At 45.0% G+C, this 26,955-nt stretch overlaps 2 protein-coding genes and 1 non-coding gene across 3 annotated transcripts; all 3 read right to left on the bottom strand.

Moving 5' to 3' along the window:
• Positions 1-2,111: 2,111 nt before the first annotated feature.
• On the bottom strand, positions 2,112-2,184 carry TRNAK-CUU. The gene has a single exon. It is a non-coding gene; the product is annotated as a tRNA-Lys (tRNA).
• Positions 2,185-9,705: 7,521 nt separating this feature from the next.
• On the bottom strand, positions 9,706-11,445 carry FAM220A (family with sequence similarity 220 member A). The gene has a single exon (XM_034669786.1). The coding sequence runs from the start codon at positions 11,406-11,408 to the stop codon at positions 10,611-10,613; it is 798 nt and encodes a 265-aa protein (XP_034525677.1). The 5' UTR covers positions 11,409-11,445; the 3' UTR covers positions 9,706-10,610.
• LOC100465898 (small integral membrane protein 10-like protein 2A) lies at positions 11,353-26,949 on the bottom strand. The gene is made up of 2 exons (XM_011221328.3): positions 26,744-26,949; positions 11,353-11,488 (listed from the first exon to the last, which is right to left on the bottom strand). Exons 1-2 carry the CDS (start codon positions 26,927-26,929, stop codon positions 11,468-11,470), a joined length of 207 nt encoding a protein of 68 aa, XP_011219630.2. The 5' UTR covers positions 26,930-26,949; the 3' UTR covers positions 11,353-11,467.
• Positions 26,950-26,955: the final 6 nt, after the last annotated feature.

Genomic DNA, 26,955 nt, shown 5'->3' with positions numbered 1-26,955 from the left:
CTGCCGTTTTGAAGAGCATGCCGTGTTTTCGGACTGAAGAAAGTAGTCTTATAATAAGCATGCTGACATTCTCTCGTGAAGTGGGACAGAGAAGGCATTCCTTCCCAGGCCATCTCCCGGGGACGGCTCAGGCCTGGCAGGAAAGCATTCACTTCCTGCCCACGAGTGTGACACGCATTAGGTCACATGGGGAATAAGTTCCAAATCCTATTTTTGGAGGCGACAAGGGGGAGGCCAGGCTGGAAGCTGGAAGGAGCTCAAGGATTCCTTGGTAAAACCCACAGGTCTAGGGGGACAACAGCTTCCAAGACCTGCCTGGATTCCTCAGCCTGTCCTCTCTCACGGTTTGAGTCCCCAAGTGGCTCTAGAGGGGGGCCATACAGGATGTTCTCATGAATCATCAAGTCCCGTTACCAGAGCCAAGGTCAGGCTTTCAACCTGTGTGTGTTTTTCCTCCGGAGGGTGCTAAGCCAGGGTGCACCGTCCTCCCCTGACATCACCGCCTGGGGCAACCGTTTCACAGAAACTGACAGTTTTCCAAAGGTCCAGGGTTGAAAGACACTTTAAAACCAATTGCCACTGGACAATAAAATGCTTAGAGTTTAACTGAGAGGCCCAATAGTTCTACATTTTAAAATGTATTTTTAAGGGGCGCCTGAGTGGCTCAGTCATTAAGCGTCTGCCTTGGCTCAGAACACGATCCCAGCATTCTGGGATCGAGCCCCGCATTGGGCTCCCTGCTCAGCGGGAAGCCTGCTTCTCCCTCTCCCACTCCCCCTGCTTGTGTTCCCTCTCTCGCTGCCCGTCTCTCTGTCAAATAAATAAAATCTTTAAAATATATATATATTTGTCTAAAATATATTTTTAAATCCACAAAGCCTATAAAAATGAGGAGAGGATGCCACTCCGTGTCACAGACCTTCCGTGTACCTGGCTCTGTGCTAAACTTTCCTATCTTCCTTCCAGAGAGAGAAGGACGCCTGGCCGGCTCAATCAGCAGAGCGTGCGACTCTTCATCTCAGGGTCGTGAAGGGCTCCCCTGTGATGGTTCATTTTACGTGTCAACTTGACTGAGCTAAGAGCTGGTAGGACTTTATTTCTGGCCTGTCTGGCGAGGGTGTTTTGCAAGAGATTAGCATTTGAATCGGCAGATTCATAAAGATATACCCCCCATAACAGCACAAGGCAATGCCTATCATCAGGCTTCTGTACACTATTGATTCCGTTTCTTTCCAGAACCCTGATACACTCATGAATACGATACAAAGTGAGAGACTGAGACAATCCCCTCTTGTAGAGCAAAAGCTTACAGAAAATCATGTGCAAACTTGTGATCCCTTTCCCCCCACTTCAAGAGAATAGTGTTTTTGTCTTAGTTTGATGGGAGGGGACAGGGGTGGTTAAAATTAAAGTCACACACTCTAATATATTAAGAATCTTCATATCCTGAAGAAGCAAAGTGGTCACAAGTATGTCTGTGACATACCTTTTGCCCAATAGAACTTTCCATGATAGAAATGTTCTTTCTCTGCATTTTCACTGCTGTGGCCATCAGCTGCACGTAGATAGGAAGCACTTGAAAGGTGGCTGGTATGAGTGAGGAACTGGATTTTTTTAAAATTTATTTTAATTAAAATTTAAGTAGCCACATGAGGTAGGAGCTACTGTATTGGGAAGTACCAGGATAATTTTCATAACTTTAGATTCATTCAAGTCGTCTTTCATTGTTTTTAAATCTTAGACAACCAGTAGAAAGTCTGAGGCTGACATGGCCCATACAGCCCGAGGTTAGGAAAGATTCGAGACAAAGTGGGAGGGATCTGGCTCTTATCCTTGGAGACCTCACCAATCCCAAACAGTTAGCAGTGTTGTCCTCTCTAGACAAAACCTGGGTTCTTTGATGCGACCTTTCTCGTTTTCACAATCAGAAAGTCAAATAGCAAATACCGGTACTTTTATAACAGCAAAGACCTTCCCATCTCCCCATTCACACCTGCTTGTACCTTGCTTCTTTCGCTCATTACTTAATGAGGAACCAATCTGAACTGCTTGGCTCTGAGAGGACAGCCGGCTTGGTTTTATTTTACCTCTTTTAAGTAAAGTAATCTCTACGCCCAACATGGGGTTTGAACTCATGACTCTGAGATCAAGAGTCCCACGCTCTACCGACTGAGCCAGCCAGGCGCAACCAGGGGCTTGGTTTTACTTTCTGCTCTGTCTCCAACAGAGGATGCCTGGTACATATTAGGTGCCCAGGGAATAGTTCCTGGATGTTGAATGACTATCTTGAAAGGAAATGACCAGGGGAAAAAAACAAAAACAAAAAACCGTGCCCAGCAAACTGTTTGAATCGTAATTCTGCCAGGTACAAGCTATGCCATCTCGCCTTCACGTCTTCAGCCCTGAAATGAGAACCGCTATGTTTCAGATCATTCTGAGGACTTAAGAGAGCATTCCACTGGCAGTCACGGCCTCACCCCTGCACGGGGGTGGGCGCTCAACGAATGGCAATTAGCTATCGAAATGGTCAACTGCCTGATGGCAGCTGCAAAGGTCTTTGGAGTTCGGACATTATTGGTAGTTTCTCTTTTAATAAAGCATCCTCACTCAGAAGCATTTTAAAGAACAGCAATCTGGCGAACGATGTGCCCAAAAATAGGAGCTTCGTAACATGAGGATGAGTTTTATTATAAGAAACTCATGCCAGGTTTTGTGACCCTGCGAAACGTATGTGAGCAGCTCTGAATAACTACATTCTGAATCGAGCAGGAGAAAGGGAACGACATCCTAGCAATTTTTCCCCAAGAGAGTAAAACGGAAACGTCTAACAAAGGAAGCCTGGAGTTTATTCAAACAAACTGCTTTATTTTAATAAGTCCTAAGTGGTACTCAGAACATTTCCAAGAAATTAAATAGCTTTTGTGCTATTTATATGCACTCTATTATCACAATTTATCATTTAAGAAAATTCCCTGACAGATCTTTTACAAAAAGGACTGGAAGGAACAATAATTCACTGATGATACAGAACGATAGTACTTCCCAATATTTTAACGGATTCTGACGTTTTAAAAGCATTTCACTATGAGCCACAAAAAGAAATCTAAAGTTGTGATTTCTATAGAGAAAATTTGACTCGTTCCTGTGGCAAATTTCCCCATCAGGGTCTCCAAGAGGCTCGTGCACATGGGTCAGGCTCAGACGAGCCCACTGTGGCCCGAGCTGAGTCACCACAGACCCACGAACCGACCAATCTGAAGGGACCCGTTGGGGCTCAGCTACCCCGGGAGGCTGTGTGCATCCCTGGGCAGAAGGGAATTCTCTGACAAGCCCCCTCAGAACAAAACCAGGGCTCTTCTCCATACCCTGCAAAAATGTGGTTTCAGGGGTACCTGGGTGGCTCAGTTAAGCATCTGACTCTTGATCTCAGCTCGGGTCTTGATCTCAGGGTTGTGAGTTCAAGCCCCGTGTAAGGCTCCACACGGGTGTGGAGCCTACTTAAGAAAAAGAAAGTGAAAAGAAAGTGTGGTTTCATACTGAAAGTCACTGCCCAAAATAAAAAATAAAAATAAATCCACCAAATTAATTTTTCCAACACATTTATCTTCTTGTTTTCAAGCACCATCTACGGGTGTTGAGTTCAAGAGTTCAATCTTGTTGTAAGGTTTGATAAATCATGCTTGCTAAGCTTCACGAACCACACCGAACTGAATTAAGTAGAGTATTTTTATGTTAGTTTTTGAGTTTGAATTTGGATAAACAAAATAAACAGAAAGAAAACCCAAGGTCTTCCCTGAAGGGACACTCCCTAAGTGAACAAGTGGCTCCCTCTTGTGGCAAAAATGAGCCTCACATGACAGAGAGGCGGCGTGGGGAGGGGGTGAAGGGGCGCTTTGCTTCACACCCCATTCATTCCCCCCAAATTAGGCAGTTCCATTAAAATGACCCTGAAGTTCACTAAATACACACTGTCAGGGCAGGAGTGTCCCATCCACTGGGGCTTGAGAGGGAGGTGAGAATGCGCACCGAAATGTGCCCAGATTAATAAAGGCCACTTTTTAATAAAGGAACAACTTGAGGCACCTGATCTCAGGGTTGTAAGTTCAAGCCCCACACTGGGTGTAGAGATTACTTAAAAATAATAAAATCTGGGGCATCTGAGTGGCTTAGTCGGTTAAGTGTCAGCCTTCAGCTCAGGTCATGATCCTGCTGGGTCCAGGGATCGAGCCCCGCGTCGGGCTCCTTGCTCAGTGGGGAGCCTGCTTCTCCCTTGGCCATCCCTCCTGCTTGTGCGTGCTCATTCTCTCTGACAAATGAATGAAATCTTTAAAAATAGTAATAAAATCTTTTAAAATAAATAAACAGCTTGACCTTTTCACACATGTGACCTCATCGGCCACCTCCAAGTGCAACAACACACAATGCCCCCCACAGCTTCAGAAATAAGGAATACCTTCAAAAAAAGCCCTGTACCAATGAACAGGTTTTAAAAGAAAACCCAGGACTTTTTGTTCATGCTAATAGCCATATCCAAATACTTCAACTGTGAAAAAGACGAGCCGTTTTTCCCACTGAGAGAGGAGGCAGCCTCCACAGGATTTAAGCCCTGGGATGTCTTACTCCCCGGGGCAGGATCCTCAGCTTGAATGGTTCTCATCTGGAACGAACTGGGCATTTTCGTCCCTTTTTCCTCTTCTTTCTTCTTTTTTTTTTTTTTTTAAGATTTTATTTATTTATTTGACAGAGACAGCAAGAAAGGGAATTCCCGCGGAGCAGGGGGCCCGATGCTGGGCTCGATCCCAGGCCCCTGGGATCATGACCTGAGCCGAAGGCAGACGCTTAACAACTGAGCCACCCAGGCGCCCCTTGTCCCTTTTTCTGGATCATGCTTCCTCCTCCCAACACACTAAAACTCAAGGCACCATCTGTTGCAAATCTGGGTAGTGAAGTGGTCAAGGTCAAGTCTGAGAGTGAAGTGCTAGTATTTGGCCACTTTTGTGGTTGAAGGACCTTCAGGAAGCTGACGGAAAAATAAAGTCATTTTTTGATATAATATTCACCATATTAAATGATATGTTAAAATGAAAAGGTTGGTTCCAATCTCTCAGGACCCTTTTTAGAGCTCATGTGACAAATTCAGGGAATTAAAGAGTCCCAGAGTACATGATACGTTCAACCCCAATACACCATACTCACCTGGAACCAAAGTGCGGTGCTTGGTTACGGTGTTCTCGTTAGAGAATCCCTCACGTAGGACAAAGAGGAGACGCTGATTTTAACAGAAATCTACCAGTGAGCCCCGCCCTCCCCTCCTCGGGGTGCAGGGACTCGGAATCCGCCTGGCCCGCTCACCAGCAGCCACCACACAAGGCTAGGGAAGGAGGGTGTGCCCCTCACTGCTGCCTTCTCAGTTTCTGGATGAATTCAGATGCGTGTCTGTTGGCATTTGCCCCATACAGAACCAAGTACTGTAGTGAAAATAAACAATACCCCTCCTTTCCCAGATCACTCTCCTACAAAAAGCAGGTTTTTCTGAACAGGTGTGAGTCCTTACTTACCAAGTCTTGGAGCGGAAGCAGCGGTGACCAGAAACAGTGCTGTGTCCTAGCTATGGTGTCCCCTCGGGTGTCCTACAAAAAGCAGACTTTCCAGGGCATCTGAGAACTCAGCTGATGAGAGGTAGCTGTACAACAGTGATGATTAATTTTACATCAGCTTGACTGGCCGAGGGACGCCTGGATGCCTGGTAAGACATTATCTCTGGCATCATCCAACCCGCGTGGGGCCTGAACGGAAGGAGGCAGAGAAGAGACCTCCATCTTCTGCCCTCAGACATTGTGCTCCTGGTTCTTGGGCCTTTAGATTTGAACCAGGAGCACTGTCAGCTTCCATAGGCGTCAGGCCTTCGCCACTGACTTCCCCGGTTCTCCAGCGTGCAGATGGCAGATGGTGGGACTTCCCAGGCTCCACTATCGCATGAGCAAACTCCTCTAAGGACTACCCTTGTCAATCTGTATCTCTGCATCCTGCTGGTTCTGTTTCTCTATACAGCAACTGATGTCGAAGGAGCAGAGACATGCTTCCTCCAAGTCTCCCTACTGATCAGCAGTGGTAGAGTGCTGGCAGACTTCAGTGTAATAGGACATAAGCTTCCAGAGTTAGAAAACAGAGCCTAATAAAATCTTTAAAAAAAAAACAAAAACAAAAAAACGGTGGGGGGGGGGGACGCCTGGGTGGCTCACAGTTAAGCATCTGCCTTCGGCTCAGGTCATGATCCCAGGGTCTTGGGATCGGGGCCCCACGTCCAGCTCTGTGCTCAGCAGGGAATCTGCTTCTCCCTCTCCTTCTGCTCCTCCCCCCAACTCTCTGTCTAAAATAAATCAATAAATCCTTAAAAAAAAAAAAGGAAAGAAAATAGAGCCTATTCCCCAATCTTCAAACAAATCACTCATTATCTGAGAGCAGGAATCGTAGGCAGGAGATGGGAAAACAGGATAAATCCACTGCCTTAAAAAAAAAAAAAACAAAAAACAACCAAACCTAAAAGCGTGAATCAGTTAATTGGAGAATTCCCCTGTCAATACCGTGGCGAGGCACAGCTGCCCTAGAAAAACGCCTTATATTGTTACGTAACTAAACACTGAAAAATTAACTGTAAAGAGCTACTCAAGACGCCACCAGAGCAAGACTGCAGCAAAGCTCGCTCTTGCTCCTGTAAATAACGGATCTGTTTACCAGAAGAAAACACAGCACTCGAGGACTCCTCAGACCCAACGAGCGCGTGCTCTGAAGATGGCAACATGTGGGTCGGATGCAACGGGGCCACCACACACCCTCCCATCCCCACCCAAACACCTCCCTTAAACCGCATGCCTCGCTAAAGCAAGATCATTTGTTCCAAGAAGAGGAAAAGTGTATCCCGTGAAGACAGCCTATCCTATGCGGCAAGCCCCTTTGCCAAGTCTTTTCTAGGCAAATTTCCGTCAATCCGATGCAGAGCTCAAGAAGTTTGCAGAGTTTGAAGCACAAATGCCTTTTTAATTGACCGATCAAGTTTTGATAATAAAATTGGAAAAAAAAGAGTTAACATTTTAGAAGCAGAGAGGAGCCAAGTAGAAGCAAGCATCCTATTAAATTCTAGGTCTCTAACTTCAAATGTCTACACTGAATATATCACGCGGATGGCATGTATTTCAAAGCTTCCACCACTCATCAGGGCCGAAGAGCACTGTTTCCAGCTCTGAGCTCATCTGGATTGCTTAGGACACCCGTTAATTCTCTTTGGAAGGTTTAAAAAGGGAGAATTTTTTAATTATCTATGGGAGAATATAGGGAGAGTTCTATACTATTTTTTTTTCCAATGTAAAACTATAGTAAATAGTCTGTGTTGGAATAGAGTGATTTACGACGAGCTCCAAATAAACATGCCTTCTTACTTACAAAGCCAGTAGTCCTACAATAAGGATCTATTTAAATGCAAGTTTCTGAATTTCTTATTCATTCTTAACTTGCAACTTCATAATCACTTCAACACCTCACTGTTCATTGCAATGTTAAAAATTATGATTTCCAAATGTGAATAACCAAGTCCCAAGATTTTGTACTATGGGAAGTGCTTCTAAACTTAAAATGATTGTGTTCAATCCTTAAGAGCAGAATCTATAATGGCAAAAAAAAAAAACCAAACAGAACCATACAAACTTAACTTCTAAAGCAAACTTCCCTCAGTTTTCATTGCCGAAGTGATACAACCTGAAAAATTCCAAGTGACTTCTCACTTTTAGGTACATGGACCCCCATGTTTATAGCAGCATTACTTACAATAGCTAAGATACGGAAGCAGCCCAAGTGTCCATCGATTGATGAATGGATAACAAAGATGTGGTGTATGTGTGTATAATGGAATATTAGTCATAAAAAAGAATGGGATCTGGGGCACCTGGGTGGCTCAGTCGGTGACGTGTCTGCCTTCGGCTCAGCTCATGATCCCAGAGTCCTGGGATCGAGCCCCGCCATGAGGCTCCTTGCTTGGCGGGGAGCCTGCTTCTCCCTCTGCCTGCTTCTTCTTCTGTTTGTGCTCTTTCCGTCTCTCTGACAAATAAATAAAATCTTAAAAAAAAAAAAAAAAAGAACCTTGCCATTTGCAATGACATGGATGGAGCTAGAGTGTATTATGCTAAGCGAAATTTAAGTCAGAGAAAGACAGCATATGATTTCACTCATACGTGGAATTTAAGAAACAAAACAAGCAAAGGGGGGGAAAAAGGACAAACCAAGAAACAATTAATTCTAGAGAGCTGATGGTTAACAGAGGTGAGGTGGGTTAAACAGGTGACGGGGACTAAGGACAGCGCCTGTCATGAAGAGCACCGGTGAATCACTAGACTGCACCTGAAATTAGTATTACACTGTATGCTAACTGGAATCGAAAACTTAAGACTAACCCCTTTTATAACCGAATCATGGAAACAATTTATCTGAAATTTCTATACTAATTGCCTCAGTAATAAAAATGTTTATAGAAGGCCTTATTTTGTAAAGTCATAAAACTTCGTAGAGTGCATTTATCATCACTGCTCCACCCTAGACCTTCCCACAGGAGAGGCCTGTCTTCGAACAGGAACCGGACACAGTGCCAAAGGGAAAAATCTCAGCCAAGTGTATGTGTATTTAAAAATTATTTTTTAAAAGATTTTATTTATTTATTTGAGAGAGAGAGAGTACAAGCAGAGGGAGAGGGAGAAGCAAACTCCCCGCTGAGCAAGGAGCCCGATGTGGGACTCGATCCCAGGACCCCGGAATCGTGACCTGAGCTAATGGCAGAGGCTTAACTGACTGAGCCATCCAGGTGTCCCATGTATTAAAAAATTAAAGAAAAAAGTTGTTATTGTGAACATTCCCCCATTCAAGAAAAACACAACTTATTCTAATATAACCACATGAAGACATTCCAAATTTATTTAGCATTGGATACTAACTACAGAATTCCATATTTGTTCTTTGCAACTGGTTGAAAATTTCTGTTCTTGCAATTTACAAAACAGAGTAAAACAGTCGACGGGTCACAGAAAATTTTATCCCAAAGGAGTAGACTTAGTTTAAAACAAAGAAGCGGTGGGGGGGGAGACGGGGGCTGGACAAGAAAACAGTTCCCATTTTATTTTATTTTATTTTTTTTAAAGATTTTATTTATTTATTCGACAGAGATAGAGATAGCCAGCGAGAGAGGGAACACAAGCAGGCGGAGAGGGAGAGGAAGAAGCAGGCTCATAGCAGAGGAGCCTGACGTGGGGCTCGATCCCGTAACGCCGGGATCACGCCCTGAGCTGAAGGCAGACGCCCAACCGCTGTGCCACCCAGGCGCCCCACAGTTCCCATTTTAAAACAATTCTGGGTTCTCACTTCACCATCCCTCGGTGACCCCACTAAGCAGGGCTCTCACTGCCCAACCAGGACAGCGTCCTTCGCACAGGCCATGATCACCGTGAGGGCCGCCCCAGAGGATCACAACACGTTCTCACTATGTCCTGGGAGGAAAGTGAGAGCAGAGTTCCGACCTGGCTTCGAGGGCTGTCTTTCAAGCTCTGCTTCCGGTCTTCTCAGTCAGCAGCCTACTTGGACCGGTGCTAAAAGACTTTTCAGTATGAGGAAGACAGCGCTGATAAAAGACAAGGTGAACTGAGACTACACACGTAAAAGAAGACGTTTATTATGCTTAACAACACGTTTTATTTTTCGTTTTCCCCAAACACTAAAATAGCACATGGCAAGTCAGCACACAAACGGAGAGAGGCAACCAGTCACCCCAAAAATGGTTAAGTCTTACTTTGGGACTCCTGAAAGACTCATGCTCTGAAGGGACCTTTACCGGAGTTCTCAACCACCAGAGGGGTTACCTCAGCAAAAATGTTAGCTTGAGAGATACCTCCACTCCTGGAAACCGGAAACTTTCTACGGGGGCAATACGAGGTCTGTCTCCCCCTGACTGAGCTACTGCAGGTGGTCTCAAGGTCGTTTCTATTTCAGGCGACACAGCTAGGGCTCCTAGCTTGAGAAAGGATTATACTAAAAGGACACTGAATATTGCAACTTTCACCATAGGGCCTCCATTTAAATCACATTTCAAGGGGAAGGAAAGGGATGTGAGAAAAGAAATCAAATTTGCTGCAGACCGAAATTATTCTACAGAATGCAGAAATGGTGGCAGGGCCGAGAGCAAGTAGGGAAGGGCTGACTTGAACAAATGGCCACTCCTACCCGATGATCAGTCTGAGGAGACAGTATCGGGGACGGGAGCCCTTTAGAATGAGCGTTGAAGACATATAAAGAATGTTGTTAAATCTTTACGCTGAACCTGACATTTACAGGGTCTATGAATGTTCTCCTCGAAACGGTATCCCAATACTGAATGTCTTTCAAGCACAAGTTAAAACATGTTTAAAAATCTCCTGTCACATAAACCAACTTCCCATGAGTTTAAATTCCACTTAAAGTTTGTCTGATCATACAAACTGAAGCAGGAACTTCTGTTCGTATCCAGACTCAGCATGAAAGAAATCATTATAAGACAACTTTTAAAATTAATCTATCTTTATTGTTCTGCTTGTACCTTAACTACGGCACAACGGATTTGCTACTTCAAAAGCTGGTAGAGCCAGTAACCCCAGTATTATCTGCAGATCGTTTGAGGTGCTTTTTACACTTGAAAGCATTTTCTTGTATTCTACCATTTGCTCTGAAAACAGGGGCTCTGAGGGGCCAAGGAAAACACACTTTGTCTCATCATCCAGGAAAACTTCAGGGCGTGCGTGCAGCAGTGCAGACAGGACGAAATGCAGGCCACACAGTTCCAACTCAAAGCCCAGCCCCTTTAGAAGAGCATTTGGCGGTTCCTCCTCAGAAACCCCCATTTCTGACCGTTTCTGAGGGCACGGTAGTTCAGACACCCAAGGCTCTCCTGTGTGGCACCATCCTCTCCAGCTGTCGGTGGCCCTAGGCCCTCCTCCCAGCCAGTCCCTCACCAGAGCTTCCCCCACTCCGCAGGACACCCCAGCAAAATGCTCTTCTGTGGGCGCACGGAACACATGCACAGTCTTGCTCTGACCCACTACGGGAGCTGAATTTCTTCGTAATGATTCTTTCCAACGTGGAAGCGCATTGTTGCTGCTGTGAAGCAAGAGGCTGGCCTCACTCAGAGCATTTTTCATTTCCATTGATAACTCCTCCTTTCGTGAATTTCCAGCCACATTGGCCGCAGGTGTGCGCGTCCAGGAGGAGGAAGGCGTATCTGTCGCGCAAGGCCTCTCCCACTGTGCTCTTTCAAGTCCATACAGAAGCCTGTCTGAGTCCTCGCTGGCCCCCTGCACCTTCCCGAGGCAGGTGCCCGGAGCCCCCACTCTGTCCCTCATGCTGTGTATCCTCCGACGTGGTGAGCCCGACGACACGTCTGTCAGTCAGTGGAAGGCCTTCAGTGGATCTCAATATGAACCTGGAAGAGATAAGCAAATTAAAGTATTATTATGAAGACGGAGCCTTAAAAGAGCCACACATACTAAGTACTTCCTAACAAATGTGAAGATCTCTTTAACGGTCTCTGGTACAAGGATTCCTACATTTTGAAAGAAAACAGGATGACAACCTACCAATTAGAGATCACAACAAAAAGAACATTTAAAAAAACAAAACAAAACAGTATTTTACTAATGCAGTGTTTCCTAAAAATACTTAACACACACACACACACACACACACACACACACACACACACTCTTAGGCTTTGTCCTTTTCACAGCTATTTAGTTATTTCTGTGGGTTCAGTAAAAATCTGTCCTCTCTTTAATCAGGACACGTAACTGGATGACTCAGTTGTGCAAACCGAGGCCCTACCTGATGTGTCCTATTTGAGAATGATTCTCAGTGACTCAAGCATGACAAGCCACTTTTAAGGAATCAAGGTCAACATTATCTACAGATCTAATGGCCACAATGCCCTCCAGGAAAACCCAGCGTGGAGGGGTCCTGGCCTACAACATCGCAGCCTCAAGGTGGTAAGGAAGATAACGGGCTGGCAGGTCAGGAACCTCAGCAAACTCTGGAGCCTTGATAAGAGAAGAATTCACGCGAATTTATAGGTACTGCAAGTGAAAACATGGTGGAGAAAGTTTCCTGGGCTTACCTCCCCACTCTCCGACTAGCTTAGTCCGAGGTTCTGTGTGAAAACTTCAGGACAGAAGTTGATTTGTGACCTCAGCAGTTGTTCAAGAGCAAACTCAAGGTGGCCCATACGGTTAACACTCTCGCTGCACCTGCAACCCTAACGGGACCAGCCTTTTTCTGTGACCAAGAATCCTCTCTCCTTGACATCACTATGCTCCCCAATGGGGAAGACGTGTCAGGAAAGGCTGTGAAAGGGCCTTCAGATGGGCAAACAACAAGCTGACGGGGCGTGCTGTCCAGTGCATCCTTGGGTTACCTAAGTTTACGGGGCCCTGCACCTGTCTGAGCTGCTTTATGACTCTGAGTTGTAAAAAATGTGACAGGAAGGCAAAAGATTTCTTATCCAAAGAAATTAAAAATTTCGTTCAAAGGAATGCAATTGATTATTATCCTGTGGATATGGACCAGTTTTTACATCCATTTGTACTTCACTTTGGCGTTCCTGATTACATATGTGTGCATGTTTTATCTAAATTCTCCTTTAAACTGATTGTAACATCTCACTAGTTTCCTCATTAATTGATAAGTTTAAAAAAAATGTTGACCCATGTTCCTTTAAAAAAAAAAATAAGCCCAGAGCATTAATACATGGAAAATGAAGAAATACATAAACTGTATTTAGCAATTTTTCTAAGAGGCCAGCCTAAGGAAGAGCACTCTAACGAAAACACACTACTCTGCTGGGAGGAAGGAGGGATGGAAATGTGGGACGTGAGGCAGAAGCCTGAGAGAGGACAGCTCGTCTCCCACAGGAAGACAAAGACAACCCCCAAGAGCGCCGAGTCAGGGAGCAACCAGCATGCAATTCAGAGACAGAGAAACACGCACAAGGAGAACCAGCTGTAGCTGAGAGGCTTGACTATGGGGACAGAGAAATGGGGGGCAGGAAGCTACAGTTTCTCTAACCAGGGGAACTAGCTAGGTAAGTGTGTGCGTTACATTTTTTAAAAATGTAAAGAGAATACACTGGCAAGAAAATAAACAATTATCGGAGGCTGAAGCAGAAGCAAAAAGAGCAAAGGGAGGGGCGCGAAGCCAACCAGGCCTAAAGGCGCTGGTCGTGGAGTAAGGAGCGTGGCCTCCATCAGCAGGCGATGCAGAGCCACTGAGGGAGACGTTGGCCAGATCTGCATTTCCGATTAACTCCTTGGCTGCGGTGTGGTGGCTACACTGGAAAGGAATCACAGTAGACAATGAGGAGGCTATTCCAATAGCACAGGGAAGGGGTGGGGGCTGTGGGTGAAGAGGAGAGAGAAAATATTTTTCCACTTGGTGGCTGACGGATGTAGAAAGGGAGAGGACCACAGGTTTCTCTGGCTTTCACTTCTGGGTAATGAAGGCATCACGAACGGGGAATAGAGAGGAGCAACAGGTCTGGAGGGACGTCAAACAGCTCAGATGGGGACACACAGTTTGGGGGAACTGGGCAAACATCTGGATTATGAATAAAGTTGTTAGCTCAAGAGTGATGTCAGAGGGGCGCCTGGGTGGCACAGCGGTTAAGCGTCTGCCTTCGGCTCAGGGCGTGATCCCGGCGTTATGGGATCGACCCACGTCAGGCTCCTCGGCTATGAGCCTGCTTCTTCCTCTCCCACTCCCCCTGCTTGTGTTCCCTCTCTCGTTGGCTGTCTCTATCTCTGTCAAATAAATAAAATCTTAAAAAAAAAAAAAAAAGAGTGATGTCAGAGCTGGGGACTAGATTCTGAAGTCGTCACCTTTGGGGAGGGGGGGAGGTGGATAAAAAAGAGAAGATGGTAAGGTACAGAAGGCCAGGATCTCCAAGATCTAGCGAGGACCCCACAGCCACCAAGGAGGAAGATTCAAAGCACCTCGAGAACTCTGTGTCATAGACGCTAAGAGCATCCTGTGCTTCAAAAAACAGGGCACTTAGATGTGTTTCTTGCACAACTTACTCAGCTCCAAATAAACTCTAAACTTCATACAATCTTCTAGTCCAGCAGTCGCTCAACAGGGTGACCCCAACTCAAGGAGTAGGGGAGAAAATACCAGATCTCTGCCTAGTTCATTTTATCCCATTCCCTTTTTAACTTTTTCTAAGTTTTACAATATATACCATATTTTGGTGGAGCAAAATATATAGTTTATAAATACATACATCTCTGTATATCCGTAGGACACTCTCAAAACTTCCTACCAACAGAAATATGACCATTACTCTACAGAACTGATAAAAATGTATTTGAACAGTATAAAGCAGTACACAAATGTAAGATGCAATTTTTAAAAAACTGAGCAATAACTAACACTACGTTAGTTTCAGGAGAACAACATGATGGGTCAATATCTGTATATATTGCCAAATGATCACCACGAGTCGACATCCATCACCACACATTACAATTTTTTTCTTGTGATGAGAACTTTTAAGAGGTGCAATCTTGTAAGTGTGGATTCCGGCTACAATTCAAGACAGCTGACCCTTGAAAACCCAGGTTTGAACTGCACGGGTCCACTTATATGCAGGTCTTTTTCAACAAATGCAGTACAGTCCTGTAAAATATTTTCTCTTCCTTGTAACACTCTTTTCTCTAGATTACTTTTTCTAAGTATACAGCATATGACACAAAATATATGTTAATTGATGGGGCGCCTGGGTGGCTCAGTCTTACGCGTCTGCCTTCGGCTCAGGGCGTGATCCTGGCATTCTGGGATCCAGCCCACATCAGGCTCCTCTGCTGGGAGCCTGCTTCTTCCTCTCCCACTCCCCCTGCTTGTGTTCCCTCTCTTGCTGGCTGTCTCTCCCTCTGTCAAATAAATAAATAAAACCCTTAAATATATATATATGTTAATTGACTGTTATTGGTAAGTTAGGTTTTTGGGGAGTCAAAATTTATACATGGATTTTCAACTGCACAGCGGTCCTAACTCCTACCATTGTTCAAGAGTCAAATGTACTTTCAAAGTTTACTCCGTCAAAATCTAGTCAACTTCTCTGGACAGTTCTTTCAAGTTAACTTTCCAAGGCACATTCTTTCAAACCTTCCATTTATTTTACTGATTTGAAATGTACTAAGAATGAACAATTTCCTGAAATGGAAGCATTCTCAAATATATATATACACATATATATATGTGTATGTGTATATATATATATTTTAGATTTTATGTATATGAGTGAGTGAGCCTGCGTGAGCATGCCCTCAAATATATTTTTAATACATATTAAAATACATATTTAAAAAAATTCTTAAGGGCACCTAGATGGCTCAGGTCATGATCCCAGGCAGGGTCTGGGGATTGAGCCCCACAGGCGGGCTTCCCTACTCAGCGGGGAGTCTGCTTTTCCTCTCCTCTCCCTCTGCCCCTCGCCCTGCTCATGCTCTCTCTCTCACAAATTTTTAAGAATCTTTAAAAAAACAATAAAATAAAAAATTCTGAAGAAAAACATCACTTAATAGGTGCCAACTCTCAGGAAAATTAGTTTCTTTCTTTTCTTTCTTATTTTTTTCCTTCCTTCCTTCCTAAGATTTTATTTATTTATTTGACAGAGATAAGAGACAGCCAGCGAGAGAGGGAACACAAGCAGGGGGAGTAGGAGAGGAAGAAGCAGGTTCTCCGCGGAGGAGACTGATGCAGGGCTCTATTTCAGAACACTGGGATCATGCCCTGAGCCAAAGGCAGACGCTTAACCACTAAGCCACCCAGGCACCCCAGGAAAAGTAATTTCTAACTACTTTAAGTAAGTATTTTATGCCTTGTACAAGGCCTTAGTGCTGTTCAGAAAGATGAAGTATTTCCAGAATTGTGTTAAAACACTTTAGCTAAGTTACCGCTGATCATGTATTTAGTAATGTTGAATACGTTGCTTACTGAAGATCTAGTTCTTAAGTAAATTCAGTAATAAACTATGTATTTAATCTCTTGACAAAAATACTTCAGGTCAGTGAAAACATTGCTGCTCTGATCCCTCAACTAGCCAACCAAAACTTCTGATACTAGACACACACATTACTCACATTTTGAGAGCCAGAAATAATTTTCAAATAATTTCTAAACAAGTGAAATATTTTTTTGAGGTATAGTTGACACACTATAGATTAGTTTCAAATGTACAACAAAGTGACTCAACCACCCTGTACATTACGCTCTACCCCTCACAAGTGTAGCTACCACCTGTCACCATACAACACCATCACAACATATGCTGCACCTTCCATGCCCCTGACTTATTCATTCCATAACTCAACGCCCGTACCTTCCACTCCCCTTCAGCCATTTTTCCCATCCTCCCACCACCCCCGTCTGGCACCCATCAGTCTGTTCTCTGTATTTATTGGTCTGTTTCTTTTTTGGTTTGTTCATTTGTTCTGTTTTTTAGATTCCACATATAAGTGAAATCATGTGGTGTCTTTACGAAATATTTTAATAACTTATTCTCACTCTACTACATACATAGGTACATTACATTGTACCCAATTATATAATTAACTGTCCTTAGCCCTAGAAATCTCATCTCCACCCCCAACCCCCGGTGTTAAGCCTAGAAAATAATAAGCAGCATAAGCTCTGGCAAACAAACTTATCCACCAACACAAGACCGTCAGAGTAAAGGAAGGAGTCTATTTTGAAGTTCAAGACACTAAGATTCAGAAAAAATAAAGTGCAATGCTGGGAGTAAGTTCCTGAATGTACTTCCTCACCCTATACCCCCCCCCAAAAGGTAACAAAGGTTGAAAATGGAACACCAAAACCAGAGGGGTGATGTGCAAGGGAAACAAGATTATCTGGGTGTGTCCATGATCTCCAGTGCAGACAGGAGAAATCATCCTCCACAAAAATCCCGGCCTGCTAGAGGCAGCTGACCTGCTGCATGACAATAGGCCTGACCCAATTAGGCAGCTGCGACCTCTTGGACTGCTGTCACCTTACCTTCTCCAACCTGAGCTATTAATGGCCTCAGGGACCCGACAGTCTGGATACGCTGCTCCGTAAACTAAAAATAACCTGGCCTCTATGCTTCTGAAAGCCAGCTGGCAAGGCTATTCCCAAAGGGGGCTGGGAAGAAGACATAGCTCAAAGAGGAGGGTTGGGGAAACAATGGGCTTAGAGTGGGGTCCTGCCTCACAATGGGTCGCAAACAGGCTCCAGGCCCTTGTGGGCCTCGCCTGGCTTCCGGAGCTTCCAGATGTGACCATCAGTATACCTTAACATCACTGTGCTCATGACGAAAACAATCAGACTGAGGAGGTGACCAAAATACATTCCTCAAATTGCTGCCCAGCACAGGGGCACCTGGCTGGCGCAGTCCATAGAGCATGTATGTAACTTTTGATCTCGGGGTCGTGAGTTCAAGCCCCAAGCTGGGTGTTGAGATTACTTAAGGAAATACAAAACAAAATTTAAAAAAATAATAAGACTTTAAAAAAAAAGGGGGGTGCTACCCAGCTCAGAGGATGAGAAACAGGAACAACTCAGTCACCTCCACATTCAGCTGAATCATAACCACAGGAAACACCAAGAGTGCTGAGTTCCTATGACCAATCATTCAGCACATCCGAATCAAACCTGCCCTTAAAGAGCCAGTTGTGCAACTCCTGCTAGCCACCACCGTTTCCTCCTCCTCTCACCTGCCTGCCAAAGGTGCGCTCAGACGTGGGCTGTCTTCAGGCCATCCTCTGTCCTCAGCGTGCTGTGGGGACTCACTGTGTGAACACCTGGCATCTTCTCTGACCAGCATTCCATAAACAGCAGCTACCATCATCATCATCATCATCAAGAGCGTTTTAGGGAACGAACCACAAAATGGGGCTGGGGGTTCTGTGAAGCAGAAGACGCAGGAGTGACCACTGGATGGCAACATGGCAGTGGCCTCAACACAGACCGCGTGTTTCCGTGGAGGAGAAGCCGAGGCCCAGGCTGCAGTGGCCGACAGTGAATGCAGAGCATTTTAACTTTTTTTTTTTTTTTAAAGATTTTATTTATTTATTTGAAAGAGATAGAGACAGCCAGCGAGAGAGGGAACACAAGCAGGGGGAGTGGGAGAGGAAGAAGCAGGCTCATAGCGGAGGAGCCTGATGTGGGGCTCGATCCTGTAATGCCGGGATCACGCCCTGAGCCGAAGGCAGACGCTTAACCGCTGTGCCACCCAGGCGCCCCAGAGCATTTTAACTTTTAAAATTATTTACAAATGCGAGTAAGTTTTCCTTCAGGATTCTACTCCTACGATTTTCTGCTACAGATTCAATCAGCAAGTGTTCACTGAGCTCCTATCCTGGGCCAGGCATGGTGTTAGGTCAAACAGGGCTCTTCTTGAAGCTTACTTTCTAGTTAACATACGCTCAAAGACAAAAATGTCATTCACATGGTTTCACGGCAGTGCAATCTGGATACACATCACAGGACATACACACATACATACACACACACACACACACACACACACACACCTTTTCTCAAACCAGGATAAAATAGGGTGGAATTCCTCATAGCCTAAGAGTTGGGAAGCACCCCCCTTTTTTAAAAAAGATTTTATTTATTTATTTGCCAGAGAGAGAGAGAGAGACAGCGTGCGCACAAGCAGGGGGAGCAGCCGAGTTAGAGGAGAAGCAGACTCCCGGCCGAGCAGGGAGCTGGATTCGGGACTCAGTCCCAGGACGCTAGGATCACAACCTGACCCGAACGCAGACGCTTAAGTGACTGAACCACCCAGGCACCCCTGGGAAGGCCTTCTAACTAGGGCAAACCCAAAGTCAAAAAAGATTGTTAAATTTGACTGCATAAAAATACACTTCAGGGGTGCCTGGCTGCCTCAATCAGTAGAACATGCCACTCTTGATTTCAGGGTTGAGAGTTCAAGCCCCATGTTGGGTGGAGAGAGAGAGAGAGAGAGAGGGAAAGAGGGAGAGAGGGAGGGAGGGAGGGAGGGAGGAAGAGAGAGAGAGAGAAAGAAAGAAACAAGATTTTTAAAAAAATAAGTAAGTTCAGTATGTCAAATACAGACCATAAGCAAAGTCAAAACATAATAACTAAAAAATAAAAATAAAAATAAACCACTTTTCAACTGTTACCAAACAGATATAAGGTTCTAAGAAATTAAGACCATCAACAATCAACAGAAAAATGTGCAAAGAACATGGGTAGTTCACACACAAAAAAAAGAAATGTGAACCAGTCTTCTCTGACACACCCGGTGAGTACATAAGGAAGGCGAAGGCGCGTTGGCTCAAACAACAATACACACCCACAAGCCGACCACTTCCAGCATCTCCCCTGCTGGGGCCCTGATTAGGAGTCACCACGGTGTCCCTCCCTCCCCACTCCCCAGAGTCTGCCTGCTTCCACCCTCAACTCCGAAGTGCAGTAACAGAGATCCTTCCGAAATGGTTAAACACAAGATTACCACATGACCCAGCAATTCCACTCCTACATCCAAGAGAAATGAAATCATGTCCACACAAACCCTATACGTGAATGCTCCTAGCAGCATTACCCACTCATAATAGCCAAAAAGTGAGAACAGCCTGAATGCCCAACTGATGGATATAAAAGACAAGAAGAGGCTGTGGAAGTGTCACAGATTGGAGGACACGGGCAACTAAATGCAGTGTGGTGTCCTGGAGCAGGAAAATGACACAGTGGGAAAACCTGGTGAAATCCCAATGTATCGGACCGATGTTCATCTATGAGATTTAACTGTGCTGTGGCAGAGTTAGCCTCCGGCCGTAGAAGGTGGATAAAGGGTCTATGGGAGCTCTCTGCACTATTTTTGCAATCTTTCTCTACGTCAAATCATTTCAAAGTAAAAAGTAAAAAAAACCAAAAAAGTGATCCATCCTGGTTTGAATTTTGTTAAAAATACTTCAGTGTGGGGTGAGGAGATGAAGATGGCATAGGCTTGAGGAAAGAGATCAAACAAGATTAGCAAAGAGTTGATCCTTACTGAAAAGGGGTGATGGAAATATAGATATGTGTATATATATACACATACATATATATATATATGGTTCATTACACTACTCTATTTTTGTGTATATCTGAATATTCCAATAAAGCTTTAAAAAAAAATAATCCTTCAAAAAAGTAAATCACATTAAGTCCCATCTCAGTGAAATATCTCCCACTTCGCTCAGAGTACAAGCCAAAGTCTTCACAAAGGTAGGAGCCACCGTCCCATGTTCCCCCGTCCCCCAGTTTGTTACTGTGATCATATAAGAACAGAATTAAGAACACTCCGAAGGGTGCCTGGCTGGCTTAGTGGGAAGAGCACGCAACTTTTTTTTTTTAATCAAGGATTTATGAGAGAAAGAGAGAGAACACACGTGCACGCCAGTGAATGGGGGAGGGGAGAAGGAGAATCTCAAGCAGATGCTGCCCTTTTCCATGTGAAAGCAACTCATTTTTATTGGCCCTAACAAACTAACAGAAGGTGCTATGGTCTGAATGTCCCCCCAAATTCATATGCTGAAACTCTAACCTGAAGATGGTGGTATTAAGGAGGTGCAGCCTCTGGGAAGTGTGTAGGTCATGAGAGTAGAGCCTTCACGAATGGGATTAGTGTTCTTACAAAGCGGCCCCACAGAGACCCCAACCCCTTCGACTATGAGAGGACAAGCAAGAAGGCACCTGCTAGGAATCTGGACTCTCACGAGGGCTTGTCTATGTGGGTGCCTTGATCTAGGACTTTCCAGCCTCCAGAACTGTGGGAAATAAATGTCTGTTGTTCATAAGCTGCTCTGTCTGTGGAAGTAAAGAACCATTAGTCCTTCTCCACAGATCGTTTGAGAAGTAATGCCTAGGCTCTCTCCTGAGTTAGGGCTACTCCCCCCAGGTACAGACAAACACATTTTTTTTAAAGATTTTATTTATTTATTTGAGAGAGCACAAGAGTGTGATAGCACAAAGAAGGGGGAGTGGCAAGCAGAGGCAGAGGGAGAAGCAGGCTCCTCACTGAGCAGGGAGCCCTATGCCGGCTCGATCCCAGAACCCTGGGATCACACCCTGAGCCTAAGGCAGATGCTTAACTGACTGAGCCACCCAGACGACCTCCAACAAATACATTTATGAAAAAACGGTTTTTAACCTTACTCTTCTTCACTTTTTTCCCCCAAGACTTTATTTATATATTTGACAGAGAGACAGAACGTGCACACACAAGCAGGGGGAGCAGCAGGCAGAGGGAAAGCGGATTCCCCACAGAGCAGAGAGCCCCATGCAGGGCTTGATCCCAGGAAACGGGATCATGACCTGAGCCAAAGGCAGACACCTAACCAACTGAGCCACCCAGACACCTCACTTTTCTTCACTTTATATGTGGTTGGTATCTTTTAACATTAGTACACATTGATCTAACACGTTTTAGTATCTGCTTGACCCATTATAGGACTTTGTGTAAGACTTTAAAAAAAAAAAAAACCTAACTCAAGGATACAATTCTTTCAAATTTTATGCAGCATGAAAATTTTTTGAAACTTCAACCTATTTACATAAGTTGAAAATTTTTCAAAACTTCACTTGAATGGAAAGATTCCCTAGTGTTTTTATGTTTCCTGCATGTTTGGTACTTATCATCTCAAAGTATGCAGTTGTAACTCATCTCAGAAGCCAGAACAAACTCTTAACTGGGCTGATGCTTTTGACTTGACTCATTAAGATTGCACAAAGCTTATAAGCTTTTATTTTTTTTTTTTAAGATTTTATTTATTTATTTGACAGAGAGAGACAGCCAGCGAGAGAGGGAACACAAGCAGGGGGAGTGGGAGAGGAAGATGCAGGCTCATAGCGGAGGAGCCTGATGTGGGGCTCGATCCCATAACGCCAGAATCACGCCCTGAGCTGAAGGCAGACGCTTAACGACTGCGCCACCCAGGCACTCTGCTTATAAGCTTTTACAACATTTTCTTAATAATCTCTAATTTCCCCCCAATCGAGCAACAGAATAAAACTCATTTCAAGCTGCACTTGACCCTGCAACTAAGATCTTGGGATCTTTACTACTTTATGAATTGTTCAGACATAAGATCATGCAATCTGAGTCAAAGCCAAAGTCCTTTCAATGTTCCTACACCTCTCAGTCTGAATCTTCTGCCACCTTCTTCATGTTGTTCTGGAACATACCAGGCTTGCACCAGCTGTAAGGTCTTCTCTGCACAAAACAAGATACTCTTCTAACCCAGACATCTCCCCAGCCCCAAGGCTAAAGCCCTCACCGCTCACTTCAGGTTTTGTTCAAATGCCACCTAATCAATGAAGCCCACCTGCTCTATTTGAACGGCAGCCAGCTCTCCCATCCCACCTACACTCCTGAACTCTTCTACCTGATTGGAATGAACGAATAGAGATTTTCAAGTGACAGGCGAACACGGAAAGACAGGGAGCTGTGGACTTAGAGAGTCTATCAGAAAGCGGACTATTATAGAGCAGTCAGAAGCAGAGGGGAGGGGCCTCACAGAGGGAGGAGCCAAAGGAAGCTTCCTGGGCCTGGTCAGCACCGGGCAGCGTTGCCCATGCCTCGGAAGACAAGGACATCGCTCAGTGTGACAACTATCATCCACTTTCACCATGTCTTTTCTCTAATTTTTTGAGGTGTTCTTCTTCCCCCCCCGGGGGGGGGGCAAAGGGAGAGAGAAAGGACCTTAAGTAGGCTACATACCCAGGAAGAGCTTAATCTTACAACCCTGAGATCATGACCTGAGCTAAAATCAAGAGTGAGACACTTAACCAACTGAGCCACCCAGGCACCCTGAGGCCTTCTCTTTTAATTGTTATAAATCTAGGTGACCTGGGCCTAAGATATTTGATTCTTTCCACAGGTGGCATAACTGAAAAGTTGGAGGCATAACCGGTTACATAGGTTCTCAGTACAATCCATCATCTTGCTTTTACTATGTTTTTTTTTAAGATTTTATTTATTTGCCAGAGAGAGAGTACAAGGATGGGAAGTGGCAGGCAGAGGGAAAAGCAGGCTTACCGCTGAGCAAGGAGCCCCATGCTGGACTCAATCCCAGGCCCCTGGGATCATGACCTGAGCCAAGGGCAGACACTTAACCCACTGAGCCACCCAGACGTCCCACTAATTTTAATTTAGTATTTCATATAAATTCTCATTTTTCTACTCCTTGTATTTCAGATTCTGTATAAGTAGGATGCTAATGACTCTAGCACATTAAGGCTTGCTTGCAAACAATATTTTTTTTTCGAAAATTTTTGAATTTATTTTTTTCTTAAGCTTACAATCTTTTTTTTTTTATTATTTTTTTTAAAGATTTTATTTATTTATTTGACAGAGACAGAGACAGCCAGCGAGAGAGGGAACACAGCAGGGGGAGTGGGAGAGGAAGAAGCAGGCTCACAGCAGAGGAGCCTGATGTGGGGCTCGATCCCACAACGCCAGGATCACGCCCTGAGCCGAAGGCAGACGCTTAACCGCTGTGCCACCCAGGCGCCCCAAGCTTACAATCTTTTAAAATGATAAAGCTCCTAGGTTTATAAAGCCCTCTTCCACCTATTTTCTTATTTAATCATCTTGCATATTAAAGAGGTATCAACTGCCTGAAAAGGTCTACAAACAAATGACACAGGGGTCCTATGTAAACATGTGGGACACAGCATCCTTTATTCCAGCAGCCACCATGAAGAGACTGGGGACACAGTGGGGTGAGTAAAAAGGCAGCGACTACAGCTGTCCTCTTGCTCAGATTCTATTTCCCACGGCACTTCCCTTTACAAGAGGCCAGAGTAATTAAACCCTTAAATCTGGTTAATTTAATTAGTGATTTTCCACAAATGAACAGAAACTCTAAACCTGCAGGGGCATTTCAAGTAGCAGCTTAACTATCACAGTGAAGAAGAGAGATACCCTGCTCCCACCCTCTCCCCGCCCCAGCAGAGGAAATGACTGCCGCTGCACACTGGATCAAGTCCAAAATCCAACCTAGAGATCCTCACACGGTTCTTAGCCTGCCCGCCCCCAACGTACCTGGTGACTTGGTGCCTCCCCCGCCCCCACCTCACCCGACCTGACTGAACAAGCCCACACGCTACTACTCCTACAGCTCAGCTCTGGGCTTCTCTACAGCTGTGCTGCACCTGGACTGTTACTCCACGTCAAGTACACCAAGTCACTCATCACAGGCTTTCGGGATTGGTGCGCACTGAGCCCTTCTGACTGTCCAAACCACTCCAAATAAAGCGAATCTCCCTCCTCCCAAATGCATCTACCCTCAGTCATTACGATGCAAATTCCTGTTATGAAATTTGTACTTGAATAACAACAGTTCCTGAGATTCTCAAACAACTGCAAACAACTGTGAGATGTGGAAACCCTAAGCATCACATTAGAAATGGAGTCCTTTATTCCTTATTGCCTGTGGAACAAGCCAGCCTTCGGTACTCTTGCAGTGAAGAGAGCAAAAGTGCAAGATCATACGGATAAGTTGATCATGCAAGTCCTCTCTGAAATCAGAACTGAAGTGTGAGACTGTACCAAAGGACTGAACCAAAGGAAGAACAGCTTATGCAAATGCCCAGGGGCAGATATGCAGAAAGTAGTAAGGAAACTGTGAGAAAGAACAATGAACAAGAAGCAACCCAAGTGAGATGTTAAGAGAGGTAAGCAAAAGCCATATCAGCAGGATAAAAATATGTGAAGTGTATTCTGTCTGCAATGAGAAGCAGTTTTATTCTGTTGTTTTGTGGGAAATGACACCTATGTTTAAAAAAAAAAAAAAAAAAAAACCTCTTCCGCTTGGTGGAAACAGATGGTCCAGGTGAGCGATAACGGTAGTTTGGACCAGAAGGTAGTCATACATAGTTAAATGGACTTATGACAAAGGTAATTTTTTTTTCAAAATAACGGTAATTTTTAACATTATGTACTAGGTTTTCTCTTACAGTAGTTCTTTTTTTTTTTTTAAGATTTTATTTATTTATTTGACAGAGAGTGAGAGAGGGAACACAAGCAGGGGGAATGGGAGACAGAGAAGCAGGCTTCCCGCCGAGCAGGGAGCCCAACGCGGGCTCCATCCCAGGGCCCTGGGATCATGACCTGAGCCGAAGGCAGATGCTTAACGACTGAGCCACCCAGGCTCCCCACTCTTACAGTTCTTGTAATTCTACATGTGACTGGCAAAGCATTAATGCAATTCTAGACAAAAAGTTCCAAAGTAGGATGGTGGGGGGAGTCAAATACAGCCTACAGACTTGTTTTGGCTACAGTTTACTTTCTTAAAACTTGAGTTAATTTGGTATCTAAAAATCAGTATTTCCAATTTCTCTTGAAAAATCACTAGATCTGGCAAACAACCATTGGCTAGTGGCAAGTGGCTAGAGCACAGGCTTTCTGGTTTCCCCCAATCCCCATTCCCATCACCTTTGACTGTTTCATACCACCTACTGGAAAGATATTTCAGTTTTCCACTCTTCCAGTCTGGTACCTTAACTTAGGGATGCCAGAAGCCCTTGTTTACATTAAAAGCATCCCAATTTTGATCTTAAAATAGGCAGATTCCTCTCATCTCACCTTAACACAATTTTGATCAAGAATTGGTTTTACGTAGCCTGCCATCACCAGTGACAGGCACCAAAACCCAAGGGTCGAGGCACAGAGACAATTCCATCCTGATACAACCAAACCAGAGGGGACAAAAAGGACACCACCTGCATGGTCTCAACAGGCCTGGTCCTAGCACTCAGGCTTCCTCATTTTGCACACCAGGGAGCAACACAAGTACTGTCAGCCCATTAGCTTGGGGAGGGCAGGAACATGTCCCTCCTGCGTCAAAGCCTGTGCCAAGCACTCCAAGATGTGTAAATGGAATCCAACAGGAGCTCAGCATTTGGCCATCTATGATACACTTATAAAGGGAAATTTTCCATCTGACAACTTTTCATCTCACTAAAAAAAAAAAAGGCATCTATAATTCAAGGCATGAAGGAATGTCATTTACAGCAAAGGTGATCTCCAAGGTGCTGGGTGTATCTACTTTCTCACATATGAATAGTTTCGGGGCTCTGAAACCTTTTGCGTCTCTGCCTCTTCCATTTCATTTTCCCTCATCTTCAGCCCCACCCCACTTCTACTCCAAGATAAATAAAATACATCCAACAAAACACTAACCCATTTTAAGTTTCAAAAATAATTTGTTGAAAAGCTTTGTAAAGTTTGGGAACTAGCAAAGTCAACCACAAACCCATCTCGCAAACCCAACCATATAATAATTTCCTGGGCAAAATTTCCTCTTCAGGGCTTTCCCACCGGCGCCAGCATCCACCATCCCCGCGGACCCCACGCCCCAGCTGTAGGCCTTCTGCCCGGGCAAGCCGCTCCACCCCGCCCCCAGCCTCGTTTGCAGTACGGGGACAACAATAACCTCAGCGGGTTTTCCTCCCGTGGGGTTGCAGAAGAAATGCACGCTGCCTGGCATACACTCAGCATCCAGCTTGGCAGCTCCTGTCAGCATCCTCGCCGTCCCGGGCGGGATGGGCCGGACCGCGCTGGGCGGACCGGCGCTCGGGGAAGGTCGGGGGAGAGGAACCGGGGAAAGGGGCAGGGCGGGCGCGGCTCACTCACCTGCAGGCGTACGTTGAGCATCATGGAAGCCACGATGTAGAGGTAGGGGAAGTTGATGCGCAGCCGCCAGGCCAGGTCGAAAAAGATGAGCAGCGTGCGGGTCAGCCCCTTGCAGAAGACCCCATAAGAGCGGGCGGCGGCCGAGCGCGAGAGGCGGACAGCCAGGCCCGAAAACGCCGCCGCCATATAGACCGGCGCCCGCCGCCCGCCAG

The sequence above is a fragment of the Ailuropoda melanoleuca genome, chromosome 10 (genome assembly GCF_002007445.2).
Source record: "Ailuropoda melanoleuca isolate Jingjing chromosome 10, ASM200744v2, whole genome shotgun sequence".
Lineage (NCBI taxonomy): Eukaryota > Metazoa > Chordata > Mammalia > Carnivora > Ursidae > Ailuropoda > Ailuropoda melanoleuca.
This window is presented reverse-complemented; position numbering and strand designations above follow the sequence as displayed.